Raw genomic sequence first — 13944 nt, forward strand, 5'->3', positions numbered from 1 at the left:
TACATTTTGAAAAACATCATTTTGAAGATGATTTTCAAAATTTTGAGGTAACTTAAAATAAGAGACATGCTTACATATGACATCTGATATCTCTCAATATTGCACCCTGTCCCCAGGGTAAAATAGATAATATTTTGGTTAAAAATATAAGTGGTCAGAGCTGTACTAGAAATAATAGTGACAGAAAAATATAAACTATGTGTGGTTTTTTTTTTTTTTTTTTTAGAGGGGGGAGTGTTTTTCCTAAGACTGGGGTTATGGGTTCAGCGGTAGAGCGCTTGCCTAGCACACGTGAAGCCCTGGGTTCGATCCTTAGCACCATATACAAATAAATAAATAAAATAAAGGTATTGTGTCCAACTACAACTAAAAAATATTTTTTATAAGTGTTTTTCCTAAAGTGGTAACTATCAAACATTTTGGTCTATGTCTCCATGTTTAATGTTTAACTCATAAAACACTCTTGAGAATCCCAAAGAGTTTTTATTATATGAGTTACAATGCTTGGTATTTACCATATTAAAAATAAAATCCAAGGAAAAGTTTAAATATTTATTTGAACACACTGAATGTTAAATAATTTTTAGTATAACTATTAAAATTATTTTTACCTTGCAGACCCCTTTAAAGGATCTTAGGAAACCTAGGGAAGACTTGCTTTGTTCTAAAGTGTTACATTCTAGAATACTAAAAATGTAGTACAATAAAAGACAAAATTTGGAAACTGAATTTTCTTTGTTTTGATTTATAATAGTTGAGTCTAAAAAGAGCTATGAAATGATAAAAATTTAGCAAAATTCATTCAATTTGGATGGAATTACTTCTTTGATTTATTGTTTATCACCTTATAATATGAAAGGTTATTCTTTACTTTCCTTGTAATCAGCCTAGACAGTAGAGATTGTTGACTTTATTATGTCTTTTGATTAGAGAGAGGAAAAGACCCCTACTTATGAAATAGTTGGGGTTCTTTACAACCATGTTGTTAACTTCTATGTATATTTCTAAATGCCTTATTGTCATTTTAATTAAACTGGTAGCCAAAAATTGTTTCTCAAACACCCATGGATCCTACACTAATTGAATGTTCAACTCTTCTCTGAAAACTCTTTTTTAAGAGCAGAATGTAAATTTATAAAAAAGAAATCTACCTTTAAAATTTCTGAAAGCCCATGCAAAAGACTTATTATTTCACCTTATAAAAGAAGGAGTGCTTGAAATAATTATACATCTGATACATTATTATTGTATGAGTTGTGTGATAAGAGTTGTCAAATCAGAAGAGACACAAAGCTTCTCTAAATTAAATAGTATAAGTAAAATGTTTATTTCAAAAGTATATACTTCACAGGAATTCCCTAGAAATTTGTAAATTCCCTCACTGTCCTTAATATGTTTTTAACCTTCAGAAGAAATCACTCATCAAAACTCTTAACAAATATAGGAAAACTTCATAGAATTATTTGCTAAGAGTCCTGATACAACAATACAGTAATGACATTCACAATTTCACTTATTATTCAAAATATTTATTTATCTACAAACTTCTTTCCTAATTTGAATTTATCATCTTCTAGGCCAATGTTCTCAACTAGGAATGTAGATTAGGCTTACACATGGAATTTTGAGAAAACAAATGTCTGAACCCTACAGTTAACTGAATCTATTTTGGTCATAAAAATTATGTCTAATCATTTTCATTAATGATTTTTTGCAGTATTGCACAATAAACTTAAGGCCTTGCACATGCTAGGCAGAGCTCTAGTACTCTACCACTGAGCCATCTTCCAGCCTGATTTACTTCTAATTCTGAATCATAGAATCTTTTACAAAAGAGTTTTAGAGGAAGAGGAAATACACTTACTAGAAGTTATGCCAAACATTATAATGATTTTTAAAAATTAGTCATTTTTAATTTTTTTTTTTAAATTAGTCATTTTTTAAAAATCAATATCATAACAAAAAATATCAACATAAGATACCTATGTTTCGTAGAATTTCGACAAGTTTTTCTCTTTTTGAGTACTGGCCAACTTGGAGAATGGTCTGCTGAACATCTCTACATGCTCCACCCACTTGTCCAACAGCAACAAACAAATAATTCGACTTTAAAAATTCCCCAGCCAACCTTGAAAGACAAAAGATTATTCCTTAGCTTACTTATACTCCTCCATTCATGCTCATATTTGCTGAAGTCCTGAAAGTGTTATTTCCATATTTACTAAACAGCAGATGATAACAGTGATAAGGTGGCTTTTTATGTCATCCAAGTACTATTTTCAAAGATCAGGACACAATGTTAAGATTTTGCAAAAATATATAATTACTAGCAAATAAGTTTGTATCAAATTATGGATACAATAATTTCCAATGGATTTGGAAGTAGTCCATATATAAAACTACATAAAATGTGTACAGAAAAATTAAAAGTGAGAACTAAAACATACTTTAACAAGCAGAAATTTTATAATTAAAAATTGAAAATTAAAAAAGACTAAGATAGTCTTCCCTTGTTATTTCTTATATACATCATTGCTAGGAATTGTTTTCTGATAATATTACCTGTTAAACTACTCTGCTATAAATAAATGAGTATGAGCAAACCAGATTACAGATCAGTGCTTTTTATGTTACTACACACACACACACACACACACACACAGAGAGAGAGAGAGAGAGAGAGAGAGAGAGAGAGAGAGAGAAAATGATAAAATTTGTATTGCACAGTTGAGCAGGAAAAAAAAAATATGATGAGGTAAGAGGCATAGGGGCTAGGCAGGACTAGACTGTGTGAGCCTGCTCCAAAGATTGAGAGGATCAATATCCTGACACACAGTAATTCACTATTAACAAAAAACTGAGGTCTGTTTTGAATCATCCATACATATGACTGGTATAGGGGCACTGCCAATTAGAAAACTTGAGTTTTTAGAAATAAATGGGAAAGCCCAAGTTTATCTTCAGTTCTCTTCTCTCCTATATAGAAGTTCCTTACTTTCTAGATGTCTCCTAGAATGCCATGAATATAGCTCAAACTCAGCATATCCGGAATCTTAATAAACCATTGCCTCTTCTTTCTTCTTACCAGCTCTCTTACCACAAAATCAAAACTTCTTTAAGAGTCAAGCACCTCTCTCATGCAGGCACAAAACCTTAAAAACCATTTGAAATTCTTTGTCCATAATTCTTTCATTTACTAAAACATTTACTGAGTGCCCTACAGCAGGTATACATAGTAGAAAGTACTAGGAACACACAGATGAATATAATGATGTTTGTCTCTGAGGTGCTTGCATCAAGTAGAATAAATGTATTAAAAATCATTATAATTCAACATTAGAATAGTTAACATTTACTGAACACTTAATTAATTTCAAGAAATGTATACAAAGTGTTTTTCACAAGATGTACTGGCAGGAAATGAATGAAGCAAGCATATTTAGAAGACTCACTAAAAAGTCTTTGAAGCTTGACCTAATGAAGCAGTAAGCAAGAATGTGGAACTGAGAAAGACCTAAATTAAGGTGGGAAATAAAAAGGAAACTAATAGACTTGAACAATTTTAGAGAACTATCAAGTAAATATTTTTTTTTAAAGGGAGAGAGGGAGAGAGAGGGGGAGAGACAGGGGGAGAGAGAGAGAGAGAGAGAGAGAGAGAGAGAGAGAGAGAGAGAGAGAATTTATTTATTTATTTTAGTTCTCGGCGGACACAACATCTTTGCTGGTATGTGGTGCTGAGGATCGAACCCAGGCCGCACGCATGCCAGGCAAACGCGCTACGGCTTGAGCCACATCCCCAGCCCTCAAGTAAATATTTTGAAGGACAGAGTTAAAAGAAGGTGAGGAGGAAATTACCACAATTTAAAGGATTAGAGCTTCAAAGGATCAAGATGCCATCAATCCCAATAAAGAAAACTGGAAAGATGGAGTTAAAGAAAAAAATAGGTTCAACTTTGAACATCAACACGAGTTAACTAGCAATTCATGTGAGAGAAAAATCACTTTCAAAAAATTAAATCTTAAAGTCTGGAGCTCAGAATAGAGATCATGGATATTGGGAATAGCTCTTGAGAGTTACAATTAGAAGTAGAAGCCAAGAGAATGGATACTACAACGGTTCAGAGAATATTCAAATGAGAAAAAGATCTTAGGCAGAATAATGGGGAACCAGTAACATTTAAGAAAAGACAGTAAAGTAATGGAAGACTCAGAAAACAAAGAATATAGAAAACGCAAAGTCAAGGAATCTTATTTTGTTTATCAGGGATAATAATCAAATATGGCTCATAAAATATCAACAAGTAGTACACATTAGTCATTGTGGGTATAGCCAATATCCTAATACTTTCCTGTTTTACAGGAAATTTAAAAAGCAGCAGCAGGAATATTACCTGGTAATTAGGTAGACAACAATCTACTTAATATTATAAGCTGATGGTAGGAATCAGATAACCTATTTCAGATGTAAGATACAATTCCATCATAAAGAAATTATTTTATGTGCCACTAAGAAACAAAATCCTGCCAACTGACCCAGAGCTTTATGATTTAGATTTTTTAAGCTTTCTAATTTTACATGCAGATTTTTATTATCATGTAATAAGTAAAACAAATAGTTAAGCATGACTATCAAAGGCTTGTGAAGTGTTTGATACACTAGCATGGGATCCCACATAACATTCTCTCAGATCAGATGGCCAACTTTACAGGAAAGAAGAAGCAGGCCTATAACATTAGGATCCACAGGTCATATTATATACTGCACCACCTAGAAGCTGCCAGGCTGAGAAAACATTGAAATTATCTAGAAAGAACAGCTCACTGGTGATCTTGAAAGAATTTTTTTTTAAGAGAGGGCCTCGTGGACACAGTAACCTCTGAACCAAAGATCTTCATGTGGCTTGAGTCTAGGAACCAAGTTATGCAAGCAAGATCTATCATCATTCCCACAATGATCCACATAAGAAATCTGTGCTTTCCATCCTTTCTTTTTTTTTCCCATCCTTCTTTCTAATCAAGGTTCTGCAGGAATACAGTTCTTGGTTCCCAAAGAGAATAGTTCCTAGAGAAAACAGCAAGGGTCCTCCTGCTTTTGCATGGATACTTCAGGTTCCCTGTGCCAAGCAAGGGACGAACTCGTAGCTGGTAAGAAGAGCTGCCATCCTAGCAGGAATGTGTCACCCTAATCTCTGAAGTCATCAGACCACATGGTATATAGCATAATTCTCAAACACTATCAATAACTCATGTCTGAAATGTCCAAAGGCCCAATTCCATTTAGATTTGAAAATAAAGTACAATAAGAATAACTTCATTTACTAAGAACTCATTAAATCCTATCTAGGTGCTATCCAGTAGCAGCAGCAACATCACACACACACTCTCTCACACACACAGCCCCCATACATTCAATAGAATATGATTCTAAAGCAGAATCAGGAATAAAGGTAAGTAACAATGAAAAAAATGTAGGAAACTTTCTAGGAATACATTTACTTTTTAAACTACCTGTGTAAAATCTTAAAGAAAAATCTCTAAAAATGGTATTCACATTGCTTCTATTTCCATAGGATATCTGTGTATATACAAATTCTTTAAAGAATCTGTAAAATAATGGAAGACTCAGAAAACAAAAACAAAAAAACTTACCTTTGAATTTCTTCTGGAAAAGTTGCACTAAATAAAAGGGTTTGACGTTGTTCCTTTGATGGCATTCCTGGGCAAGAAATTAACTTCTTCATTTCTGGTCCAAAACCCATATCCAACATGCGATCAGCTTCATCCAAAACTAAATACTTGACTTGTTTGAGGCCAATCTTTAAGGATATTTTCAAGGGTAAGAACAGAAAATTCATAGTAGTTTATATTAAACCAAAACATCTCTATCAATAAGAGGACTTTCTACAATTACTTGAAAGTTCTATTATCTGTATTAACATGTTAGCCACTAGCTATATATAGCTATTAAGCAATTGAAACATGACTATTGTGACTGCAAGACTGAATTTTAATCATTTAAAAATGCAAATAGTCAAATGTGGCTTAATGATTTATTGTACTGGACAGCACAGATGTAGACCAAATTATCTAATAAAGACTCCTTAATGTAATAAAAGTCTAACACAACATATATAAATATCTTCTAACTGCCAATCTTTTTCTAATCTCTTTAAAATCCTTAATAAATTCTCCCTTCTCTAATCACTCAGGAACAAGTTGGAAACTTCTCTTATCTTTGCATAACAAGAACAACATTTATTGGTATAAATAGAATATATCTGCAAAAATACAAGTACTACTATGAAGACAATGAGGATCTAAGGTGGATTTTCTCTGGATACCTTTATGTATCCACCGAAAGATGCTTTTATGCAGAAAGATAAGTTTTAAGTAACCCCTTTTGAGTAGAACTTAAAAAAATTAAGGTTCATTAAAGTGAATTTAAAGTGTTGATTGAGAGGCAATAATTTGGTATATGAATTCCTAAGTGAGTATATAGCCCTAAAACCTCTTCTTAAATTTTAGAAATAATCCTGGTTAATATGCACACATCCTTCAACAGGAAACAAAATGATTGAGGCCACAAAGGGTTTTTTCCCAGGAGAAAAACTATCTCATTAAACTAGATAAAACTGTTTCTTACATTTTTCTCCCACTAAGTTTTATAAGATATGGATTCTGGAATCAGACCCATATTCTAACCCTATCACTTATTACAGCTGAGGGATCTAAAATAAATTATCTAATTTTACTGAGTTCGTTTACCCAAGCATAAACTGAAAAATACCCTCTTAAGATTATTTTGAGAACTATATGAGATTACATTCAAAGAATCTAGTGGAGCTTAACATATAAACAGTGCTCTAGTAAATATATCTTCCATTTACTTTCCTTTTCCCTAAAAAATGCTAGAAGTTTCACAACTTTGTTATCCTTCTAAGGCCTACCTTTTATTTTTTAGTTATTAATTGACCTTTATTTTATTTATTTATATGTGTGTGTGTGTGTGTGTGTGTGCACATGCTAAGAATTGAACCCAGTGCTTACACTACAAAAGTGCTCTACCACTCAGCCACAACCCCAGACCTCGCCTACCTTTTCTTTACCTATGATATCCATCAGTCTTCCAGGAGTAGCACATAGTATATTACAGCCTTGTACAATTTGTCGAATTGAATGCCCCAACTGGGTTCCACCATATATAACAACAGCTCTTACACAAGTGCTAGAGACAAGAAAACCAAATGTCATTTTCTAGTTATCTGAAAATTAGATGCTTGTTTCTAATAACATGTTAATCAATTTCCATGAATGATAAAAGAATATACTCAATGACCTTAAAATTTTTAAATTCTGCCCAGGAAGAAGTTGAAAATAAATGACAAACAGAAAAAAATTTTCAACTTATCTGACAAAGGGCTCATTAAAATAATGAAGAACACTATTACTCTGTTCCCTAAACATACTCTCACAAAAAAACCCTCAACATTCCAAAGACATTAACAAATGATTCATAAAACTACAGATACGTTTGAAACATTTTCTAACAGTTCCAACATTATTTTGAAAAGGAAAATGAATGACTACTAACACAACATTTTCCCTTAGGTATGGTAATACCATGTTAGCCTAGGTACCAGCACTGATGGTAAATTAACACAACTTCTTACAATTTTAGTCTCTAATATTAAAGTTTGAAAATTTGTCCTTTGGCCCACTAAATCCAAATCTAGAAATTAACTGTACAGATATGTTCCCACAAATAGGTAGAGATGAATGTACAATAATATTCACTGCCACCATTATTTGTAGTATCAAAAGACTGAAAATATAAAGACAAAGAAATAGTGCATTCTTTAAAAGGGCTATAGTTTTAGATTAAGAATTATCTCAAATATACATTGTGTTAAAGAAACAACTCAGATGGCAACAGTTTAATATGCTACTATTTATGGAGAGAACCTCCCCCCATTCCCCTCCTGTACTAAAGATTTAACCCAGGGGTGCCACTAAGCTACATCTCCAGTCCTTTGGGTTTTTATTTTGAGACAGGCTCTCACTAAGTTGTTTAGGGCCTCCTCAGTTGCCTAGACTGGCCCTCAACTTGTGATCCTCCTGTTTCATTCAGCCTCCCGAGCCATTAGAATTACAGGCATGCACCACACTGTGTGCAGCTACATCAGCTTTTTCCAAAAGATTATCAAGTTTTAAATTAAAGTGATTTTAATGATCACTATTTTCTTTTCTCATTTAAAATAAAACTTATACAAAATAAAATAATGATTTCTATATAGAAAGCTCTAAAAAAAAACACTAAAGAAAAATGTTCTTTCCAATAGATAACCTGTACATAATGGATAATTCACAAAGAAAAAAAATTATTAAACATTTAAAAAAAATTTCAATCTGAGAATAATCAAATAAATGGAAAAAAATGAAGATACCTATAATAGTTTTAATACATACACAAATTCTTCAAAATTCCTCCCTGACCCCTTAAGTGTGAGTAAGGTTGGCATCATGGGTGTGCAACCAATGTAGTCACAAAAGATCTCAAACTCAAAAGAGCCCTGTGCTTGGTTCCCAAATTCAAAAGAGCTCTGTGCTTGGTTTAATGTTCTGCTGTTATTATTTTGAAATGTGTAATAACTAAAGAACAAAATGCCATGCCCTTTCATTTGTATTGGTTCTGGTAAATTATATAACCAGTCCTGAGACTTGGTGTAATGTTCCTTATAATAGACGACAACATAATGACATGTGTGAGGCTCCTGAGACTGTTCCATGAAACCACTGCAGCCTCCTCCTTGTTCTCTTGTTAATCTCTCAATCCAGGAGAAGCCAGCTGCCATTCCTAAAGAAAATGAAGTAGCCTTATGGAAATGGTCCAGTCAAGTCTCTGGATTCCTGGCTGACACCCTGCCTGCAATCTCAAAAGAGATTCCAAACCACAAGCAGCAAAGCTCAATTCTTAACCCCTAAAGAGCTGTGACATAGTAAATGTTTATTGTTTTAAGAACTATATTTTGCCCGGCATGGTGGCACATGCCTGTAATCCCAGTAGCTGGGGAGGCTGAAGCAGGAGGATCACAAGTTCAAACCAGCCTCAGCAACCGTGAAGTGCTATGCAACTCTGAAACCCTATGTCTAAATAAAATACAAAATAGGGCTGGGGATGTGGCTCAGTGGTCAAGTGCCTGAGTCCAATCTCCAATATGCCCCTAAAAAAACTATTTTTTTTAAAGTAACTTGTTAGGCAGCAATAAATAATACAATAATAAATATTGGCAAAGGGTATAGTGAAATTGGACTCTCATATACTTCTTAGAAGTGTACATTAGTGCAAGCTTTAAAGTAAGTTCACACTATGTTGTATTAAAATAGATATAAATCTATTTCACAGAGATACTTAAAACAGAAAAACTAGCTGGATACAGTGATACACGACCGTAGCCCCAGCTACTTGGGAGGCTAAGGTGCAAGTTCATAGAAAACATAGCAAGACTTCATCTCATTAAAAAAATTTTTTTAATTAAAATAAAAAACTTTATATAGCAAGATGTTTGTCATGATTTTACTTACAATAGCCCCAAGTTAAAAAGAAACTAAATGCTTCAAAATAATTAAAATCTATACATATGAAAATTTAAAAATCATTAAAAAATAGGTCTAATAATCCAAAAGTAGTTTTCCACATTATGGAATTATAAAGAATAATTATTCACCAAGTTTATTTTTAAATATGCATTAAAAGCTAGCACAATAGACCAATATTTTCACTATTTTCTTATTTCCTGCATCTATTACTAATTTTAAATAGTTATGTTTCTTTTAAAAAATAAGAATTTCATAAGTAAAATTATAAAAAATATACTTCAATCAAGTGATGCTAAAAATTGCATGAGAATGCTATTACTGAATTCCTTCCAACAGTGAGAAAAAATTCTAAGTAAAATTATTTTTTGAATGACATTATGGATTATACTTACCCAAAAGAAAATTTTCTGGCTTCCAAATAAATTTGGTTGATCAATTCTCGAGTTGGTGCTACAATAATACACTCTGGTTCCTGCAGTTCTTTAAAACGACTGGCAGTTATTCCATCACGCATCATATGAGCCAAAATGGGCAAGAGAAAAGCTGCCTAGAAGTTAAATTGCCTAATTTATAAACTTATAGTGCATCACTTTTGTCCCTACAAAAAGCTATTCCTCATGCCCTTGTAGCCATTAAGATTATTCTTCCATCTTGCTGTTAAATTAGGGATGAGAAATGACAACAATGTCAACCAGTTAACATTTAGGTCTCTAGGCTCATATTATACAACATAAAATATTTGATAAAATTAATCATCACATCAAAATATTTTTCAATCTTTTAAGAAAATAAGCATACCCATATGTACACAGATCAACATTAATTTACTTATAAAGGGGAATGTAGGTGTAATTTGATGCCAAATTCTTGCATTTAACAGTTATTCTAACAGTTATTACTCCTTTGGGGGAAGCAAAAAATTATCAGGAGGTCCATAGGCAGAGCAAAAATTTGAAAATTATCATTTGGATCACTACATACATTACCCTACTGAAAAGTTACACTGGACAAGAGAAATTTTGTGTTATAGTTTAAGCAAATAAGACTAAAATCTACCTCCAAAGCCATGTTTAAGTCACTCATCAGTTGCTATGTTATACAATGCTTCTATATTCCCTTCCATTCTGATGTGGAGACTGATTAAGACTAAAATGGTATGAACCAGGACTCTATAATCCTGGAAATAATAGTCTCATCTCATGACACCCAATTTAACAAATAAACCTTCCAGAGTAATCCTAAAATCAACTGATCTCATCTTATTTCTTTTAGAAATGACCTGAGGTCATTTATACTGTGGACCAAGTACAATGCATATAGTTGTTTCTCATTCTTTATCTTTTGACTCCAAGATTATGTCAGATATCACAAATTATTTTCTGTCTCTCACAATGCTTTATACCTCTGGTGCCTTCACCTTCAATCCTTTTGTTTTAGATACTGGTAAGTACCAGAATGAGTTGAACACACTTAGAAATACATTAAGCACCCATGAAATGCAACACTACCTTAGAAATAATTCAAAACTCCTTTAGACGTATATAAAACCAGAAATCAGAAATGAAAACATGAATATTTATGATAGTTCACTGAAATTACCTATAAAACTTCTATTGAACAAAAGAGATTCAAGCTATTTCAGAAGAACCAAAGTTCAAAAAAAAAAAAATAAAGTTTGGATAAAGGGCAAAACACATTTGGGATAATGACTTACAGTCTTCCCAGACCCTGTCTGAGCACAAGCCATCAAATCTCGTCCTGCCAGTATAATAGGAATACTATATTTTTGCACAGGAGTTAGTTTAGTATAACCAGCTTTAGCAATGTTGTTATTCAATGTCTGACAAAGATTAGCTTCTTCAAAAGTCTAAAAAGAAAAAAGAAGCAATGAATTAATCCATATCATACATATGTCATTCATAAACGTATTCCATTTGAAGCAGTTTTCCATTTTTATTAATTCCACTTTTAATACTAAAGTTAACAATACGTCCCCACTCAAAAGTAAACATTCAGAGCCTATTTATTATTACTGAATAGCATTAGAAGCTTTACCCAAAAACAGTGGTTCTAAAACCTTTTTCTGCTCCCTTAAAAACCTGTGTGATATGAAAAACTAATCAGTAACAAGGGCTCATTACTACAATTAATAGAACATAGAGGCGTCCCCAACTGTCTTTAAAAAAAAAACTCACTCCTCTAAGATAAACTTCTCTACACACTTAGTATGCAAAAATATTGAATCTCTAGAAAAAGTATCCTTTTTAGCAAATTTTTAAAAATTCCCATTCTGATATGGAAATTTTTAAAATTTCCATGTCACTCTGTTTTGACATAGCAATTAATTCTACTGAAGATAGACATGGTTCTAAATTTCCAAAGACATTAAAAACTAAAAGTGAATTTTTGTATTATCAATTTAATAAATATAACACATAATTCTAAATCAAAGTTTTCTACATAAGAATACAGAAACAATACACTTACCAGAATTGCTGGTGGTGCATCATGTCCAGACACTTCTACAAGAATAGTATCATATTTGTCAAAGTTTATGCCTGTCTGATAATGTGCAAAGATGGAATCCTCATCTTCTGGTGGAGGAGGGGGTATGTAGGTCACTTTTGGGCCTAGAAATTCAAATAAATGCAATTTATATTATACAGACTAAAAGAAAAAAATTAAATGAAACAGATAAAAATCAAGTTCAAAATACTGTAGAACATCATACTGCTTATCACTAAAGTTTCCACTGTTAGAATTTTAAAAATTTGACTCTTTTAAACATTTTACATTTGTACAAATCACACAAATATCAATATACCTTGAATGTCACCACTTTCTCCTCCTTCAGCTTCTGACTTCCAAGAATCTTAAGGGATCAAATAAAAAGAGAGAGAAATACTTTTAAAAACTTGGAGATAAAAGAAATCTCACTATAAAATCAAATACTTTTTTTTAAAGAGAGAGAGAGAGAATTTTTTTTAATATTTATTTTTTAGTTCTTGGCGGACACAACATCTTTGTTTATATGTGGTGCTGAGGATCGAACACGGGCCGCATGCATGCCAGGCGAGCACACTACCGCTTGAGCCACATCACCCAGCCCTAAAATCAAATACTTTATCTAAAATAACACTTACTCTTTCCAGAGCCTGTTATTACTTCTTCATTTAAACCTTTGTAACCACCTGTTAAAGAAATTAATAGTGACAACTGGTCAAGATGGAAAGCTATGTGCATCTTTACTTTCAGTGCTTGTCCACAAAAAGGACAAATTCTGAAAATGAACAGGTATCTATAAAGCCCCTTCTCACAAATATCACTAGAGACAATTAAGAGAAATAAAATATTAAGCACATGCCTGTAATACCAGCAGCTCCGAAGGCTGAGGCAGGAGGACCACAAGTTCAAAGCCACCTCATCAAAAGCAAGGTGCTAAGCAACTCATAAGACCCTGTCTCTAAATAAAATACAAAATAGGGCTGGGGGATGTGGCTCAGTGGCCAAGTGCCCTTGAGTTCAATCCCCAGTAATAATAACAACAAAAAAAGTGAAATAAAATATTGGGGTTCAGTAATAAAGCACATTATACATTTTATGTTTCCTTAGTATTCAAGATGCTGATTTTAGGGGCTGGGGTTGTACCTCAGTGGTAGAGTGCTTGCCTAGCATGTGTGAGGCACTGGGTTCATTCTCAATACTGCATATAAATAAAGTTCCAATGACAACTAAAAAATATATTTTAAAAAAATCGTGATTTTATACAGATGAGACTATGCTACCTTGTGCTGTTTCTGGGTATGACTATAACAGTGTTTCTAGAATAAACTGGCATCTAAATAAGTGACACAAAGAAAGATTCTCCATTCAGCCAAAGTGGTCAGGCACCATCCAATTTGCAGAGAGCCCAGAAAGAACAAAAAAGCAAAGGAAAGGCTAAATATGGCCACCCTTCTTCTACCCCTAGTTATCAGAAGTCTAGGTTCTCCAGCCTTTGGGTTCCAGGATTTGCATCAGAAGCCCCCCCACCCAAATTCTGAGGCTTTTCGACTTGGACTGAGTCACATTATCAGCTTGGAGGTGGCCACTTCTCTATTTCCAATAATCACAAGAACCAATCTCCCTAATAAATTCTCATCCATACATCCATCTCTTGTTGGTTCTGTCTCTCTGAATAACCCTAATTAATCAACATGTGCCAAAAACCAACCTTGTAAGCAAGACAGTTTCACGAATTGATGGATTTTAAAGAGCAGTCAGGCTTATTAATTCTTTTCTGTAAGTGACCTTCCTGATTTTTAGTTAACTACTCATCTACTGTGCCACTTTTAGGTATTATGACTG

The 13944-nt window shown here is 33.1% G+C and overlaps 1 protein-coding gene across 5 annotated transcripts in view; it reads right to left on the reverse strand.

The window, feature by feature from the left end:
• The window catches only part of DDX4 (DEAD-box helicase 4), a gene marked incomplete at both ends in the record, with an annotated part of 51943 nt that overhangs the window by 5736 nt on the left and 32263 nt on the right, over positions 1–13944 (reverse strand). For all 5 annotated transcript variants that reach the window (XM_081309124.1, XM_081309123.1, XM_081309125.1 and 2 more), the window contains 8 exons: positions 1983–2128; positions 5650–5816; positions 7096–7225; positions 9990–10144; positions 11312–11464; positions 12085–12227; positions 12422–12469; positions 12741–12788. In XM_081309124.1, coding sequence (XP_081165250.1) covers positions 1983–2128; positions 5650–5816; positions 7096–7225; positions 9990–10144; positions 11312–11464; positions 12085–12227; positions 12422–12469; positions 12741–12788 — 990 coding nt within the window. The remainder of the gene's footprint in view (positions 1–1982; positions 2129–5649; positions 5817–7095; positions 7226–9989; positions 10145–11311; positions 11465–12084; positions 12228–12421; positions 12470–12740; positions 12789–13944) is intronic.

The sequence above is a fragment of the Spermophilus citellus genome (genome assembly GCF_964194105.1).
Source record: "Spermophilus citellus genome assembly, chromosome: 1".
NCBI lineage: Eukaryota > Metazoa > Chordata > Mammalia > Rodentia > Sciuridae > Spermophilus > Spermophilus citellus.